The following is an 18,931-nucleotide window of genomic DNA, read 5'->3' on the forward strand; positions in this document are numbered from 1 at the left end:
CTTTAGTTTTCCCTTTTATAATATATATTTCATGCCAATATCAACAAAATTCGCTTTTGGAACATACAGAGAATACAAACGTGCCACGCCCAGAAATATAGCGGTAAGAAAGATGTGTTAAGGAGGATTTTGGCCAACGAGAACACACCACTAAGAATACGCTGATTTACCTGCTTAACCATCCACATACCTTTGCAGTAATGGATGTTGAGAATGTGAGTGAGATGAGACAATACCAACAAAGGAACTAATGTTAAGATGGTGTGCCCGTCATCTTTATCCTCTTACTTATTTTTAAATTATTATTATTATCTTTTTTTTTTATCTCTGTTCCAATTCTTCGATTTTTTTTTTTTTACTTCGTCTGTTCCAACTCTTCCACCATTTCTCAGCTTTTCTTTCTAGTTTATTTTTATTTTAATTTTTTGTTTTTTTACCTTTGCACACACGAGGCAACAGTCACATACATCAGTCACCACGCCGTGAAGACAGTCCTGTGGAGGCTCTTTGCAGCTTACTGCACACGGGAAGCAGATAAGAGCAGTGGTGCTGGCGAGGAACAGTGGGTTAGATTGGGAGAATAAGAGCGTACGCAGTATTGCACAGATTCTGCATACCGCCATGATCTTTAATTTCCGTTGTTATATTACGGGCAAAGCACAGTGCTCACATACGTGAGTTTTTTTTTTCTGAGCCAGATAGACGAAGTCGATGGTCATTATTTTTGTACGAAATGTATGTGTGTGTGTCTGTCCGTGTCGAAAACTCAAATATCAGAAAGTATTGATTGTAGAAGGAAAAGCTGTTAATAAAAGTTGTTTAGAGTCACAACTTGAGTTCACATATCATTCAGCTAACATTGGGAGTCATCCAGGATGGATACAGTGGTCAAGTTTTCATCTGACAGTATTATTGCAGTCCTCCTGGCTCAAAGATGACGGGTAGTCTTGTCAATCATGTCATATTAATATTATGTACTCATTTTTCTCATTCATTGATGGTGGATGTTGTGCCTAATAATGAGGTCACAAAATAGTTTGTGATGTTCGAATGTCTTGCGGTGTTGGCTATATACCTCAAGGGATGATGATTTATCGTTTTTTCACATATGTTTAAATACTTCATGATTTATACCTTTTTTCTAATACTTCCAGTGGTCACCAGCAAGGGTATTAAAAGAAAAAAAAATAAGGTTTTCCTCAGACTAAGGTTCCCACGGACAGAGACCGCAGGGGCAAAGGAACAACTCGAAAAAGGCCTGTTTCATCTCTCATCTCATATATGCATGTACTTTTCACCATTTGAGAGGCAAACAGTGGTTGATTTAATATACTATAGTACTAGCCGTGTGTGTGTGTGTGTGTGTGTGTGTGTGTGTGTGTTTTGGGCAGCCGTAACTTCACGTTCAAATCGCACAATAATTGGCACAAAAATAACAAAAAATTGGCTGATGTGAAAAAACTTGGTCCCATCACGACTGAAAAACTTTTACTATATTTAATGAGCGATCACATTTTGACCAAAAAATGCCGCTCCCGGCGCCCGTCATAGGATCTCCGTAGAATTTTTTGCCCATAGCTACAACTAAAATATACTATAGCAGTAGCCGTGTGTCTGTGTGTGTATTTCGGACTTGCGTTTGAGCAACTTGGGTTCCATTCCCCATGCTGCAAATAACACGATCAATTGGTTTGCTGCAAAAAATCCAAGTGACAACGTTAGACTAGAACAGCACATAAACGTGACTCGGATTACCTGAAATGATTGCAATGCGCACGCGAAGCACGAGGAAACGAGTGCGAAGCACGAGAAAGCGGGCGTACAGCACGAGAATCCTCCGTATGAGCAAATGCGAGGGGGCCCACGAGCACTTGTATATATCTAGAGTATTATTATTTACAGATAATGCACGTAAAACTGCTTATATTTCAAAAATACCAACCATTATAACCATTGCTAGATCTGTTACGTACAGAGTAAATAACGATCAGTACGACTAAGGAGCTATAACAGTAACCGTCTTTATAAGAACTCACATCATTGCAAAGTCATGGATATTGCTGTCAAGTCAAATTAGCAGACTTTGCTGTAAAAAAGATGCAGAATGTGGTCTCGGCTCCAGAGCTCCAAGGTGCCTGGCATACGAACGTTTGACAACAGACTTTGTCAACATTCGGTATGACACACGTTGTATGTGCCATGGTTGACTCCAAATCGGACTCAAGTAAGAAGATAACACAAAATCTTGTCAGTGGGAGCCGCGAGAAAACGTTTGGGTATGTTTTGATTTATAGAGCATGTCGTACCGCAGGCAGCGACTATCTGGTGAAACAATTGTTTTTCTTTTAATACCCGTGTTGGTGACCACTGGGAGTATTTGAATAAAAGTATAAATCAAGAAATATTGGTGCGTATGTGTAAGACCGATAAATCTTTATCCCTTGACATATATAGCCAAGACCACAAAACATTCGAACATCACAAAGTATTTTTTGACTTCATTATAAGGCACGGGGCTCACCTTAAATGAATGAGAAAATTGTGAACATAATATTTTGAAACTAGAAATCACTCGGAGAGCGCATACCTCCGCCAGTGCCATTGCCAGTAAAAAGGATCTGTATCCGGATTCGGATCTGTCCCCAAATTTAATTTCTTGGTCAATGGTCCACCTTTCCACAAAATTTCATTGAAATTCATTGAAAACTTTTGAAGATATTGTGCGGGGTGCACTGGATCAGGATCCGGACCCACCCCTAAATTTAATCATTTCTTCCTTGGTCCATGGCCCACCTTTTCACAAAATTTAATCAAAATCCGTTCGTAGCTTTTTGAGTAATCCTCCTAACAAATCCGTGGATATGGGATCCTGATCCGGATCCGCCCCTAAATTAAAAGAATTCTTTCTTGTCCATGGGCCACCTTTCCGCAAAATTTCATTGAAATTCATTGAGAACTTCTTGAGATATTGTGCAGGATACTCCGGATCCGGATTCGGACCCTGCCCAAAATTCAATCATTTCTTCCTTGGGCCATGGCCCACCATTCCACAAAATTTCATCAAAATCCGATCATAACTTTTTGAGTAATCCTGCTAACAGACAGACAGACAGACAAACAAACAGACAAACAGACAAACAAACAAACAGACAAACGAACAAACAAACCAACGCCGCAAAAACGTAACCTCCTTGGCGGAGGTAAAAACACCCGTGTGTGGGCACTCTGCATTGTTCGCAAAATAAAATCGGAAATTTTTATTCTGGCAGTATGTAGCATCTGTGCCTTGTTGTAGGCTTAGTGCAGCATCTCCTGCTTTCGGGAGAGGAGAAGGTCGGAAGAGGAGGAAGACGGAGGAAAGAAGGTAGGAAGAGGGAGGAATGGGGGAAAGATGAGGGGCAGAAGGGGAGTGGAGAGAAGGTGGAGTGGAGAGTGATAAAGGTAGGGGGAGAGAAAGAGAGGGGAGGGAGGGTCAGAGGGAAAGGGCCGGGGATATGCTTGTGTGACTGATAGAGGAATAGATGATAAGACAAGAGGGAGAGAGAGGAAGAAGAGGAGACAGAAAAAAGGGAGGAAGAAGGAGGAAAAGAGGTAAGATGAGAGAGAAAGAGAGAGAGAGAGAGAGAGAGAGGAGAACAGGAGGCAGGGATGGGGATTGGGTGGATGGGAGGGGAAGGATAAGGAAGACTAGGATGAGGATGAGATGATGCAGGGAGAGTAGGAGCTTCGTTGGCAAGAAGCGGGGGTGAGAGTGTGGAGAGGGAGGGAGTGGGGTAATGATATGGGTGGAATGATGAAGAGGTAGAGGGAGCAGAGTTGGGGAAGGAGAGAGCGGATAGAGTGGAGGAGGGAAAGAGAGTGTGGCGTGGGAAAGGGATAGAGAAAGGGATGGGGAAGGGAGACAGTGGGTGCAGCGGGGAATGGAGAATGTGGTTTGGGAAAAGGATAGATGAGGGGATGGGGAAGGAGAGAGGGGGTGGAGTGGGGGAGGAATAGGGTGGAGAGAGAGAGAGAGAGAGAGAGAGAGAGAGAGAGAGAGAGAGAGAGAGGTGGAATGAACGAGAGATATCGGAGGTGGAGTGAAGGAAGAGTGTAGACAATGTGGTAGAGAGGAAGTACTGTCATGAGAAGTTGAAAGTGAAAACGAAATTATGAGAAAAGAAATGAATGTACTAAAATATTTGAAGAAAATCGCTTTATAGGAAGGAAAATAAATTCTTCAAAAGTATGTGAAGGTATAGGAATATAATCCTTATGTGGATTACTTGAAAATTTCCTAATTGATTAAACTTACTTCATTGTTAAAAGGCTAAAGTTCATTAACTGGGTGACTTTTCTTTTAGCATATTTTTGCTGTTGCCTGATGATTTTCTTCAGGTCTGGGGAAGCTGTAAACAGTGAAGGGTTTGATGAAGACTGTATTTAACACCTCAGGTTTGACAAATATATTAATAAATTTTTCTGAAGGTAGCAAGAAATATATATATATATATATATATATATATATATATAAAGTGTATATAAAATTTTTGCTACCTCCTGGCAGTGTTAAAGTTAAGATATAATTGTCAAACCTAAGGTGTTAAATACAGTCTTCATCAAACCCTTCACTGTTTACAGTTTCCCCAGACCTGAAGAAATCGTCAGGCAGCAGCAAAAATATGGTACAAGAAAAGTCTCCCAGTTAATGAAGCTGAACCTTTTCAAACTGAAGGAAGTTTAATTCATGAAAAAATTTTCAGGTAATCTGCATATCGATTATATTCTTTTAGTTTAACGTACTATTGTTGAAATTTATTTTCCTTCCTATGATGCGATTTTCATTAAATATTTTGGTACATTCATTTTTTGTCTCCTTATTTCGATTGGACTTTCAACTTCTCATGGTTTACCGCCAGCCACATTGTCTACACTCTCCCTCCACTCTACCTCCAATATCTCTCTTCTTCACTCCACCTCCTCTCACCTCACCTCCCTCCACCCAATTCTTCCCCCACTCCACCCCTTCTCACCCTTCCCCATCCCCTACTCTATCCCTCTCCCACGTCACATACTATCCCTTCTCTACTCTACTTCCTCTCTTCTCTCCCAACTCCGTCTCCGCTATCCCTTCACCACTCCATCCCTATCCCTACCCTACCATCCTTTCCCCACAATATCATCCCCTCTTCTTGTCCACCGATCTCTCCTTGCCTGTGTCATCTCATCCTCACCCTTTTCTTCCCCACCCTTCCCCTCCCATCCACCCAACCCCCATTCCTGCCTCGTGTTCTCCCTTCCCTCTCTCTTCCCTCTCCCTCTTTCTTTCTCCTCGTCCCCTCCCTGTCTCTGTCTCAGTCTGTCTGTCTGTCTGTCTCTCATCTTTCCGCTCGCTTCCTACCTTTCCTCCTCCCTCTCCTCTTTTTTTCTCTCTCTTCTCCTCCTCTCATCTATCCCTCTCCCAGCCCCTAACTCCTCTCCTTATAATCATATCCCCCCCTCCTTCCCTCTGACTTTCCCTCCCCTCCCCTCTTGGTTTTCCCCCTACCTTGTCACACCCCACTCCATCTTCTCTGTACTCTCTCTCTGTATATCATCTTAGATTCATTCCTCCTTCCTGCCTTCTCTCCTCTCTCTCCTCCTCCTCTTCCTTCTCCTCCTCCTCCTCCCCCTCCCACATTCTCTCTCCCAAAAACCCTCCCAAATCTGACCCAGTGTTTGTCGCCAGCACCACGGCCCTTGACCGCCTGCCATGTGAAGCCAAAGAGAAGTGCCCAGAGCCTCCATAGGACTGTCCCCACTGCACGGTGACTGATGTGTGTGACTGCTGCCTCGTATGTGCAAAGGTAGGCAACACACACACACACACACACACACACACACACACACACACACACACACACACACACACACACACACACACACACACACACACACACACACACGACTAGAGAGAAAAGTAAAAACACAGTCGAAGACATGGGACAGACGAAGTAAAAAAGAGTTTAATAATAAATAAATGCTTAAACGTGATGTGCACACCATCTTGTTAACATTATTCGCTTGTTGCTATTGTCGTATCTCACTCACATTTTCTCAACGTCCACCAGTGCAAGGTATGTAGGTGGTTAGGCAGGTAAGTAAGTGGTAAGTAGGTGGTACGTAGGCAAGTAGGTGGTTACTTGTTAGGCAGTTAAATCTCTGTATTCTATGTGGCACAGGAGACTGGCTAGTTTCCTCGTCAGCCAAAAAACCTCCCCGACACCTCTTTCTTACCGATTTATTTCTGGACATGACACGTTTGTATTCGCCTGCATGTTGTAAACGCAAATTATGTCGATGTTGGAATAAAATAAACAACATAAAAGGGAAAACTAACGTGTAACATGGCAAACAAATCGCCAGGGAATAGGTGCCAAGGAGCCAACAACCGATCTGACGAGAGTACGAACCTTCATAACATCTCTTAATGAACGACTCACTTAGCATATTACACCTTTTTCTATGATCATCGCATGCATCAGAACTGATCAAAAGATTTTGGGGCCTGGCTATAGCTAATGAACACACACTCCAAAAAGTATCTTTACAGACGGGTCCGATGAGTTACGCACTGAACATTCCAACTTTTTCGGTAGGATTGGTAAGCGTGACTGTGGGAGAGTTACCACATAGGACTGCTGCAAAAATATGCGTGGGAGAACTTGTAAATAATTATAACAAAGAAATGTTTTTTCAACTGGGTATCGTATTTGATTCTGTACTGGCGCTGCACGGTGGGATAATGAATCACCTGGATTATGGTGACTATAATTATTATTGGGTGCATATCAGACTGTTTCGAGACATAAAGGTTGATGTTCCTATCGGAACTGAAGTGTTACATCTGGCTTGATCGTGTTATGATACCTGCAAAATTCTAAACATGTGAGATGCCATAGCATTATTTAATCACTCATAACATGACAGTACAAGAGTGCTATAACACCACTGTACAAGGTTCTGACCAAGTTCCATATTGCGTTCCTGTGCCAGTATCTTACTGGCTCATTTCAGTGTCCACCATTTATTTCAAGCGGGTGAAACCGCACCATAGACAAGCAGGGAAACAGGGATACCATTATGAGGATTGACAAGCCTGTTATCAGAGCTTTCGTTCATGGTGTCATTTTGTTTCGAGCAGCAGTTGTAAAGGTACTTTTTGGAGTGTGTTTACAAGCTCTCAGTTTTAATGGTTTTGTCTTCATACTCTTCTTTACATGTCATAACCAAGTTCATATCATAAATTCACCACACCTCTCCTCATCTCTTCTAATCTAATCTTATGTCGTCTAATCCAGATCAAACATACTCAACCTACCCAAACCCAGCCCTGCCCAATCTAACCTCAGCATTAACTCACCTCACCTATCCTAATCTAATGTAATCTTACCCAACTCAGACATACCCCGCGCACCCAAGCCCAATCCAGCCCACTGTGACATGACCTGATTTAACCTAACATCTCTCCCCCACAGGGCTCGGGTGAGGAGTGTGGGGGTCTCTGGAACACGGATGGCAAGTGTGGGGAGGTGTTTAAGGTGCAATGAGGAAGGCGACATAACGGGGCAATGCATCGATGTTATGGAGAGTTTGTTTACCTGTTGATGCGGTCACCTGTCAATCACTTTAGCACGAGGATATAATATTTTGGTTAATTCTTGCTACCAGGACACTTTTACTCAGATCTCGCGAGACTTTTTGATCTGGAAGTGTTATGTTTATTTTCACAAACTTGTATTGTTGTAGGTCCTTCCCGAGTTGTGTATAATGCTATCGTAATCTGCTTATAATTAAAAGATGTCACGTACTATAGGGGGTTAATAATATCTCTTGATAGTGTTACCTTCTGAAGACGTTACCTGTTGATTAATTCCCTATGAGGTTTTCCCTAATAATGTTGACTGATGATACTGTTTCCTTTTGCCGTCACCTGCTGCTTCATTACCTACCGGGTATTTATGTTACCTGTTAATGATTTAGCTTATTGACAACCTGTTGATATATCCTGCAAATAAAGTTACCTGTTGATTTGGTGACCTGTTGATTATTTACCTAACAGTGGCTTTTGAAGATAAAGTGGCCTACTAAAATTACCTGCTATTGTTACCTACTGATGTGGTTACTTGTTAATTTATTACCTATTAATATTACCTGCTGAAGTTACCTGCTTTTGACAAGAAAACACTGAAATTGTATGACAACATTGCATGACAAGACGGTAGCGATAACATGACAACCCATACAGGAAATATTAAACTAAGAAATGTGTCATTATTAATGGACTAATAACACATTAGCCATTCATTGATTATATGGTGTGATTGTGTTAATTGTTACTTGTTGGAGGGTAAGCATTCCATTCATGGCGCAGGTAGATGCTGTCTACTGTCCACGGAGAGAGAGAGAGAGAGAGAGAGAGAGAGAGAGAGAGAGAGAGAGAGAGAGAGAGAGAGAGAGAGAGAACTTTCAATTTTATCTGATGCATTTACGTCTGGGTGCAATTGCAATTATTTTGTTCCCTCGAGTAAAATCATCTGACGGTAACATGAATAAAATGAGAAAGACGTCATTCTACTGAAGTGGCTAAAAACTGACTAGCGGAGTGCATAGTACAAGATTAGGGGGGTGGTAGGGGAAGCAGAAGGAATGTTAAGTCTAGAACGCCTTACAATTGTCCAAGGACAGTTTTGATAAAGAAAAGCTTCCCACAGCGGTTGCGTACTTGAAGCCGAGCTATAAAGGGACCTTGAGGTCAAGACCAATGATCTTCTGCATGTCACTTTAAGTCATCAAGAGCTATACGTCCTTGGTTTCAGAAGTCTGGAACACTTTGGATGTTCTTTCTAACCTCAATAGTTTCCGAGTTACGGCCAACTTGAATTTCACACCTTTATCTTGCAAATGTCCTTAACATAGGGTCAAGGTAGCTAAGTCCTGGGATGCTAATTAGGTGTATAGTAGGCAATCACCACACAAATTTTCAGCCTTCTGTAGTAATGCCTTCATAGGTTTGGGGCATTACAAAATGTTACAGTTGCTTTTTTTTTTTTACCGTACCATGACTTCTCTGCAAAAGGTCAAAATCGCTTGAATAAAAATTCCATTTAAGTACAAAACGATGTTCTAGCCGTATGAAAGAGATTTTTGGGATTCTGAAAATTTTATATTTTCTCTGTAGCCCTAGTAGAAGCCAAGTTATAAAGGGCCCAGTTTTGAAAGTTTCCAGGTCCATGTGACCTTGGCCTTGAGGTCAAGGCCATCGTTGTTGTGCATGTGAGATTGGGTTATCAAAGTCTACAAGTCCTCCAAACTTGGTGGCTCTAGCATTATTCTTTAACTGAAAATTGGGTGGCATTCGGAATATCTGGGAATATTCCAATTTTTGACCTCAGGTGATCTCGGAGGGTATTATTCCGATTAAGATCATACTCCTTTCAGAACTACTCCCCGACAAGAGACAAATGCTATAAAAATTTCAGGTTTCTAGCTGAATTGGTTTGTGAGACAGTTTCAATCGTTTGTGTTTTTCTGTTCCAGATATCATCCCGAGATCCGATTAACCGATTTCCATCCAATTTTGCCAGAAGCAGCTCAGCTGGGGGACTCAGCTGACAAAGTTTGAAGGCTCTAGAACTACAGAAGTTACATAAAAAATTCAATAAATATTTCATTGTTAAATATATTCAGCAAAAGCAGAATCTTACCTGGTGGTGATGGGTTAGTAGTGTCAAGGGACTGTCACTACACACATGTATGCTTGAACAGTCGTCAGTTCAGTGGTTTTGCAAATATTAATTAAATAAGACTAAATATATACTCGTTCTAGTGAACTAATGCAACTACACCTTTATCATCTTAACCTGCCACAGATCTTTCGTCCTTTTGAGTTTATTTCACGTAGTACAGTAGCAGAAATAGACGATGCTACAGCTATGTCCTTTCCATGGCACTTCTTCATGACTAGCATCATACTCTTGCTATAGTTCAGCATTCAAGATGGAGAAACTGCAAATTTAGGCCAAGTTATAGGAAACGAACCATGGTCACCACACACTGAGAATATCCAACTGGTTATGAGTTATCACGAGAGAATTACAAACTGTTCAGTAGAAGTTACAGTTGTGAGTTGTCTGTTTTGCACATACGGCTGAGATGGGTCGGTCGAGCTTTGCGTCTGTTATTCTTTTTCCTGATCTCTTATGTTTTTATCTGTCCATCTAAAGTCAGATGCCTTAATCGCATAATGGGGAATCAAAACTCCTCCATGTCTTCCTCTCCCCTGGCATTTGGCTGTACTCCCTCTAACTCACGCCCATCTCTCATATCTTTTCCAATACCCCGTCTGATTCTTGGCCTCCCCCTCCCCTTCTCCCCCTTCAGTTTGCTCACATTCACTCTTCTAGTCAGTCTCTCATTTTCCATCTTCTATATTGCTTATTATAATTCTGTTTTACTGTGTCTGTGCAACTGGGTCTTTATAGGAAAGTCATATACATAATCAAATGAAACAATAGGATGCGATATGCAAAACAAGTGCAGATGTGGGATCACATGGGGCTTCGATGGAGTAACCACCTTGCATGTGAAAATCCTTAGGCGTGGCTGACTGACTGAGCCGCTCCTTGAGGTGCTCTCGCAACTGAAAATTATCAGTGAGGAAGAGGCGATACAAAGCCTGTTAAGCCAACAACAATACGGCTGAGTGTTTAGACGCTGACCTGTATTCTCGTTGGCCTGGCACACTTCTTAGCAGAGGCTCTGACGAGGAGCCTACACGTGGTAGCATTGTGCACCCTGGGTGGAACAAGTAGCTGTGTCCACCTGCGAGCCAAACCTCCTCATATATCTCTGTCTCGCCTTGGGGAGGGGGCCTAGTCCGTCACTAGTGAGGCGCTATCTCCCAAAAGTGTTGTTCTCTTTCCTTACACGGTATATTTACTGTACTGTACCTGTAGGATGGCACCACAGAAGCAGTTGCTTACTTGTGTCGACAGGTCAGGTTGGCCAGATAGACTGGGGTTAACCAACAACAACACGAGTAAGAGACATGAATCACACATAATATTATCAAGAATAAGTTTCTAATGATCCGGTCACACTCTGGTCACATAAACTCTACCCAGCCAAATGGTTAATTCCTTTCAAAACTGTCACGTATTAAAGTGTCGGGAGAGACAGACGCCATGGCAAGGCGTTATTAACTTTTTTGGGAGGTGGGTGGGTTGGAGGGGCGTTGATTACAACCCAGCCCACTTTGCTTTTTTTATGTACCGCACACACCGGAACACTAAATTTTGATCCAAGTGTCCTAACTCCCACACAACCATTGTATGTAGGCAGGTGGCAGGATGTGACTAATCTCTCCCAACCACCCCCAGTATAACCACAACACTAACACCACACAGGCATCACAAACTAACACCATAACCACAACACTAACACCACACAGGCATCACAAACTAACACCATAACCACAACACTAACATCACACAGGCATCACAAACTAACACCATAACCACAACACATACATCACACAGGCATCGCAAACTAACACCATAACACAACACCGTATTCTGATAATAGTGTCCTTAATTCCCAAATAGAATCCTATCGTCTCAGTGGCGCAGTTGGCAGCGTCTGAGCAGAATCTCAAGGTCCTGAATTCCAGCCGCAATTACGCCAGGTCCTGCTTGATTTTCTTTTGTCCATAGTTTCTGTCTTTATATATATATATATATATATATATATATATATATATATATATATATATATATATATATATATATATATATATATATATATATATATATATTGCGGTGTGGAAGAGCCAACGATTGGTGGAGCTGTAAACCCTGGATGGAATAGATGCAACCTCCTCCTGGGAGCCAAATGTCCTCATTTTTCCCTGCACCTCGCCGTGGGAAGGACCCTAGTTCGTCTCTGGCTGGATGTTGTCTACCAGAATGGGGCGCCGGTTCCTACAAGGTATAATGTACTGTAGCTGTCGAATGGTCCCACAGAAGCAGTTGTTTACGTGTGGTCGACAGGTCTGCTTGGTCAGATAGATTATAATTTAGCAACAACGACAAACCCCCAGCCACTGATTATACACGTATTAGTAATAAATATTGTGTCATATGTCGTCTATAATTAGTCATCAAGGATATAGTTTGTTGTTATAATAACTCTTGTGGCTCGTGTGACGCACACTCACCTGCATAAATTCCTATGGCGTTACCTGCAGTAGGATGGCTTGTTCCGACCTTGAGAGAGAGTAGTGGTAGTAGTAATAATAATAATAATAATAATAGTAATAATAATGATAATAATGATAATAACAATAATAATAATAATAATAATAATAATAATAACAATAATAATAATAATAAAAATATTATAACAACAATAATACTAATAATATTGATTGTAACTGAAATAAAAATGATACTACTACTACTACTATTACTACTACTACTACTACTACTACTACTACTACTAATAATAACAATAAATATAACAATAAAGATAATAATAATAATAATAATAATAATAATAATAATAATAATTATAATAATAATAATATTAATGAAATAATACTAATACAACAATAATAAAATTGGTGATTGTGATAATAATAATAATAATAATAATAATAATAATAATAGTAATAATAATAATAATAAAAATAATAATAATAATAATATAATAATAATAATAAATAATAATAATAATAATAATAATAATAATATAATAATAATAATAATAAATAATAATAAATAATAATAATAATGATAATAATAATATAATCATAAAAATAATAATAATAATAATAATAATAATAATAATAATAATAATCCATCCATCCATCATCCAATCCTACATTGCCCCATGAGGAGCGTAGGAGCCCGGGGCTAGGCAGTTGGTCTCGACATTTAAGATGAGAGTGACCAACCTCACTCATACCTGAGTGGCATTACATGAGCAATCAACCCCAACCATCCCTTGGATATAAACCTTCACCGGCTCAATCTGACTGGAGTGCAATAATTACCTACAAAACCACCAGGTGCCAAAATTTGGTTATATGGTTACCACCCAGCATAGTAAATGGTTTCCTGGTGTACTGGAAACCATTTGGCTTGTCACTCAGTGTAGTCACCCACAGGCAAAAGGAAAAGGAAAGAATGAAGGAGAGAAAAACAGAAGAGGGAGTGTAAAGTCACTCGTAGGCAGAAGGACAAGGAAAGAATGAAGGAATGGAAAACAGAAGAGGATGGAAGGAAAGATGGATGGAAGAGAGGAAAGAGCAGACACCCGAGAGCAGCACTACATCGAGTGATGGATGGTGAGCGCCCCCACCTACCACTAAATAACAACAATAATAATAAAAATATAATAATAATAATCTATCTATCTATCTGTTGCCAGACGCCTCAATCCCGTTTGGGGTGGCCACAAACAAAACGCCTCCAAGTCGACCTGTCTCCCGCCATTTCACTGCCCTGCTCCCAACTCACACCCCCCTCTCTCATGATGATGATAATAATATAATATTATAACAACAACAATACTAATAATATTATAGTAATAATAGCAATAATAATAATAATAATAATAATAATAATAAAATTGGTGATAGTGATGATAATAATAATAATAATAATAATAATAATAATAATAATAATAAAATAATAATAATAATAATAATAATAATAATAATAATAATAATAATAACAACAACAACAACCAAAAACCTCCCTTTTTTTTTTTTTTTTAAATAGAGTTGTCACACTTCGTGTTGGCGTCTTGGGCTTCTACCCATCTCCGCCTATGCATACCTCAAGTAGCCAAGCCGTTGTCGAGCTGTCTCTTGAGAGTGAATGTACGTTGTTGAGAAGTGGACAGGCGCGGCACGTCCCTTGGGGTGAGGTGGGGTGGGGGTGTGAGTGCAGGGCCGAGAGGCTGGACAGAATATACTGTATATGTGCAGTAATTTCTGTGTGTGTGTGTGTGTGTGTGTGTGTGTGTGTGTGATGGGGTAGGAGGATGAGGAGGGTGTTTTACAAATGTGTGTCTTGGTTACGTGGAAATAAAGTGTTCGCCTAGTGACTTGCGTGATTCCCAAGGCTAAGCTTCGGAACTCAGACTGTGACGGATATTAAAAGTGGGTGTTTTCGCAAAGTTACATTCTAACCCTGTCGACTGATGCCATTTACTTTTACAGACTCTCATACACTCAAACACTCCCGATAAATCGCTAAAACGATTATATTCATCACTCTCACTACAAACACTCTTTCCCTCTTCGTGCTTTACCAACATGAGGAAAGACTAATTCTGTGTGTGTATGGGTGAGTGGGTGGGTTGGTTTTGCACGTAAGTAAGTGTTAGACCACTGGACGGTAACAATACATCGAGAACATGACAGCTACCATTAGTGGAAGCAGAAAAACTATTCCCTGCAGGGTGTGTATATAAAAGAGGACGCGACCTTCCAGAACAGCAGATACGCAGTGACTTGATTGGTGCACACATCGCTCTCTTGGTGTGCTCTGTGCCTGTGATATCTTTGTACTTGTCCAACCATGAAGTTGATTATCACAGTAGTGCTCTTGGTTATTGTAATTGCAAGGTAAGGAAGGCTATGCAAAGTTTTTGCAAAAATACAAATAAGACAAACATTACTAACCCTCTGAATATATAAAAGTTTGAAATTATGCAATAATGATCAAGTTGTTAATATAATTTTTCTGCTTTGATTGTGTGGCTTTCAACTCGAGTATATCTGTCTATCTATAAATAAATAATTATATATATATATATATATATATATATATATATATATATATATATAATTCTTTCTACCTTCAACCAAGTTTGTTAAAAATTAAGATATACTTGTGAAACCTAAGGTGTTAAATACAGTCTTCATGAAACCCTTCACTGTTTGCAGTTTCTCCAGACCTGAATAAAATCGTCAGGCAGCAGCAAGAATATGCTATAAGAAAAGTCTCCCAGTTAATGAAGCTGAACCTTTTAAAAATGAAGGAAGTTTAATTCATGAAAAAAAATTCAAGTAATCTGCATAAGATATTCTTTTAGCTGAAAATACTTTTTAATGAAATGTTTTCTCCTTCCTATGAAACTATTTTCTTTCAGTATTTTAGTATATTAATTTCTTGTCTACTTATTTTGCTTTCACTTTCAATTTCACATTACTTCAAGATTGCCACATTGTCTACGCTCTCCCTCCACTCCACCTCCAATATCTCTCTCCTTCACTCCACCTCCCCTCACCTCCCCCCACCCCATTCGTCCCTCACTCCACCCCCTCTCTCCCTTCCCCATCCCTTCCGCTATCCCTCTCCCACACAGCGCTCTCTCCCTCCTGCACTCTACCTCTTCTCTCCTTCCCCAACTCCGCCTCCTCTATCCTTTTACCACTACACCCCCATCCTTATCGCACTATCCTTCCCCCACATTCTCATCCACTCTTCTTGCCCAAAGATCTCTCCTTCTTTCCCTGTGTCATCTCATCCTCACCCTCTTCTTCCCCACCCTTCCCCTCCCATCCATCCAACCCTTATCTCAACATTATGTTCTCCCTTCCCCCTCTCTCTCCCTTCCTCCTCATCCCCTCTCCCCTGTCAGCCTGTCTGTCTGTCTGTCTGTCTGTCTGTCTCTCCATCTTACTTCCTATCTTCCCTCTTCCTCCTCTTTTTCCTTTTTCTTCCCCTCTCCTCTCATCTGTCCCTCTCCCACCTCTTAACTCCCTTCCTGATTGTCATATTCCCCTCCCTTCCCTCTGACTCTCCCTTCCCTCTCCTCCTTTTTTTTTCCTCCCCTATCTTATCACTCTCCACTCCATCTTTGCACTCTCTCTATCTCATCTTGCCTCCATTCCTCCTTCTTCCTTACCTTCTCTCCTCCTTCCTCCTACTTCTTCCTACATTCTCTTCTCCCTCTCCTCCTTCTCCTCCCACATTCCCACTCCCGGAAACCCTCCAAATCTGACCCACTGTTCCTCGCCAGCACCACGGCCTTTGACTGCCTGCCATGTGAAGCCAAAGAGAAGTGCCCAGAGCCTCCACAGGACTGTTCCCACGGCACGGTGACTGATGTGTGTGACTGCTGCCTCGTGTGTGCAAAGGTAGGCAAAACACACACACACACACACACACACACACACACACACACACTACGATAGAAATGCTGAGAAATAGTCGATGAGTTGGGACAGACGAAGTAAATGACAGAGTTTAAAAATAAGAAAAAAAGTGATGTGAAAAGCATCTTGCTAACATTATTCTTCTGTTAGTGTTGTCGCATCTCACTCACATTTTCCCAACATCCTTCACTGCAAAGGTTAGTATGTTGTGTGTCAGGTATGTACAGTAGGTGGTAAGTAGGTGGTAAACAGGTAAGTAGGTGGTTAGGCTGGTAAATATCTATGTTCTATGTGGCACACGAGACTGACTCGTGTTCTCGTTGGCCAAAACACCTCTCTAACGCCTCTTTCTCACCGGTTTATTTCTAGGCATGACACGTTTGTATTCACCCGCATGTTGTAAATGCAATTTTTTTAGAATAAAACAAATAACATAAAACAGACATTATATGTAGCATGACAAATAAATCGCCAAGGAAAAGGTGCCAAGGAGCCAACCTGTTTGACGAGAGTACGAACCTTCATCTTATATTGAACGATTCATTTAGCATATTACACATTGTTTTATGATCGTATGCATCAGAAATCATTATAAAATTTAGGGACCTATCTATACGTAATGTACGGGCTCTCGCTTTTACTGGTTTGCCCTTTTTCGCTCTTCTTTACATGTCATAACCTAGTTTAAAGTATAAACTCCCCTCACTTTTCCTCATCTCTCCTAATCTAATCTAATCTAATCCAGCTCATACATTCCCAACGTACTCATAGCCGACTCAGCCCAATCTAACCACAACATAAACTCCCCTCCCCCCACGTTACCTATGCTAATTTAATGTAATCTTACCCAACCTAGCCTAAGCTAACCCAGACCAATCTAACCGTAGCATAAACTCACCTCACCTCACCTTACTTCACCTCTCCTCACCTATCCTAATCTGATGTAATTTTACCCAACTCAGATATACCCAACGCACCCAAACCCAATCCAGCCCACTATAACCTGATCTAACTTAACCTAACTTCTCCACCACAGGGCCCGGGTGAGGAGTGTGGGGGTCTCTGGAACACGGCTGGCAAGTGTGGGGAGGGTTTAAAATGCAGTGAGGAAGGCGACACAGAGGGAAACTGCATTGATGTGTAACTGGATGGAGTTTGTTCACCTGTTGATGCGGTCACTTGTTAACCACTTTAGCACGAGGATATAATATTTTGGTTAATTCTTGCTACCAGGACACTTTTACTCAGATCCTGCGAGACTTTTTGATCTGGAGGTGTTATGATTATCTTTCACAAACTTGCACTGTTGTAGGTCCTTCCCGAGTTGTGTGTAATGCTATCGTAATCTGCTTATAATTGAAAAGGTGTCATCGTACTAAAGGGAGGTAATAATACTTCTTGATAGTGTTACCTTCTGAAGACGTTACCTGTTGATTAATTACCTATTGATGATTTACCTGGAAATATTACTGCCTGATGAAATTGTTACCTGTTGCTGTCACCTGTTGATAGATTACCTACTTATGTTACTTGTCAATGGTTTAGCTTACTGACTACCAATTGATATATCCTGCTAATAAAGTTTCTTGATGATACGGTGACCTGTTGACTGATTACCTACTAGTGACTGTTGATGATAAAGTCGCCCAGTAAACTTACCTGTTATTGTTACACACTGATGTGGTTACCTGAAGAAGTAGTTACCTGTTAATTTATTACCTACTGATATTACCTGATGAAGTTACCTACTTTTGACATGAAAAGACTGAAGCTGTATGACAACAGTGCATGACAAGACGGTAGCGATAACATAACAGCACATACAGACAATAACAAGCTGAAAAATGTGTCCTTATTAATGGACTAATAACATATTAACTCTTCATTGATTATATGGTGTGGAAAAAGCATACATGCTTGTTATTTGTTACATGTTGGAAGGTCAAACATTCCATTCATGGTTCTGGTAAATGCTGTCGTGTCTACGGAGAGAGAGAGAGAGAGAGAGAGAGAGAGAGAGAGAGAGAGAGAGAGAGAGAGAGAGAGAGAGAGAGAGAGAGAGAGAGAGAGAACTGTCGATCTTATCTGATGCATTTACATCTGGTTACTATTACAGTTTTTTGTTTCTTCCTCTTGTACTTCATAAGTCGAGTAAAATCATCTGACAGTAGCATGAATAAAATGAGGAACACGTCAGTCTACTGAAATGGCTAAAAATTGACTGGGATGGTGAGTTTAGACGGGGTGGCAGGGTAAGCAGAAGGAATGGTAAGTCTAGAACGTCGTAAAATTGTCCAAGGACAATTTTGATAAAAGAAAAACTTCCCACAGCCATTGCCTACATGAAGCCGAGCTATACAGGGACCTTGAAGTCAAGGTCACTGATCTGCTTGTTACCTTAGGGCATCAAGACCTATAAGTTCTTGGTTTCAGGAGTCTGGAACACTTTTTATTTTCTTTCTGACCCCCAACATTTCCAGGTTATAGCCAGTTTTCTATTTCACACCTTTATCTTGCAAATGACCGTGGCATAGGGTCAAGGTAACCAATTCCTGTAATGCTAATTAGGCCTATACTAAGCAATCACTACACAACATTGTCAGCATGTACATTGTCTTCATGTTTTGGACATCACAAAATGTCACTTTGGTATTTTTTTTTTTAATCACACCATGACCTTTCTGCAAAAAGTCACAGTCGTTTGAATATAAATTAGATTTGAATGTAAAACGTTGTTCCAGC

The 18,931-nt window shown here is 40.7% G+C and overlaps 1 protein-coding gene across 1 annotated transcript; it reads left to right on the forward strand.

The window, feature by feature from the left end:
• Positions 1 to 14,535: 14,535 nt before the first annotated feature.
• Positions 14,536 to 17,784, forward strand: LOC145395461 (single insulin-like growth factor-binding domain protein-2). The gene is made up of 3 exons (XM_080269067.1): positions 14,536 to 14,653; positions 16,054 to 16,171; positions 17,226 to 17,784. The coding sequence occupies exons 1-3, from the start codon at positions 14,607 to 14,609 to the stop codon at positions 17,331 to 17,333; spliced, it is 273 nt and encodes a 90-aa protein (XP_080125193.1). The 5' UTR covers positions 14,536 to 14,606; the 3' UTR covers positions 17,334 to 17,784.
• Positions 17,785 to 18,931: the final 1,147 nt, after the last annotated feature.

Source organism: Coenobita brevimanus, chromosome 4, assembly GCF_032717465.1.
Source record: "Coenobita brevimanus isolate Jiangsu-jjx chromosome 4, ASM3271746v2, whole genome shotgun sequence".
In the NCBI taxonomy this organism is placed as follows: domain Eukaryota; kingdom Metazoa; phylum Arthropoda; class Malacostraca; order Decapoda; family Coenobitidae; genus Coenobita; species Coenobita brevimanus.

Excerpts from the sequence above, each read along its gene's own strand:
- LOC145395461 (XM_080269067.1), top strand. The coding sequence starts at position 14,607 with ATGAAGTTGATTATCACAGTAGTGCTCTTGGTTATTGTAATTGCAAG. Across the intron at positions 14,654-16,053 it reads TTGGTTATTGTAATTGCAAG|CACCACGGCCTTTGACTGCC; the intron begins GTAAGGAAGGCT and ends GTTCCTCGCCAG. Across the intron at positions 16,172-17,225 it reads GCTGCCTCGTGTGTGCAAAG|GGCCCGGGTGAGGAGTGTGG; the intron begins GTAGGCAAAACA and ends TCTCCACCACAG.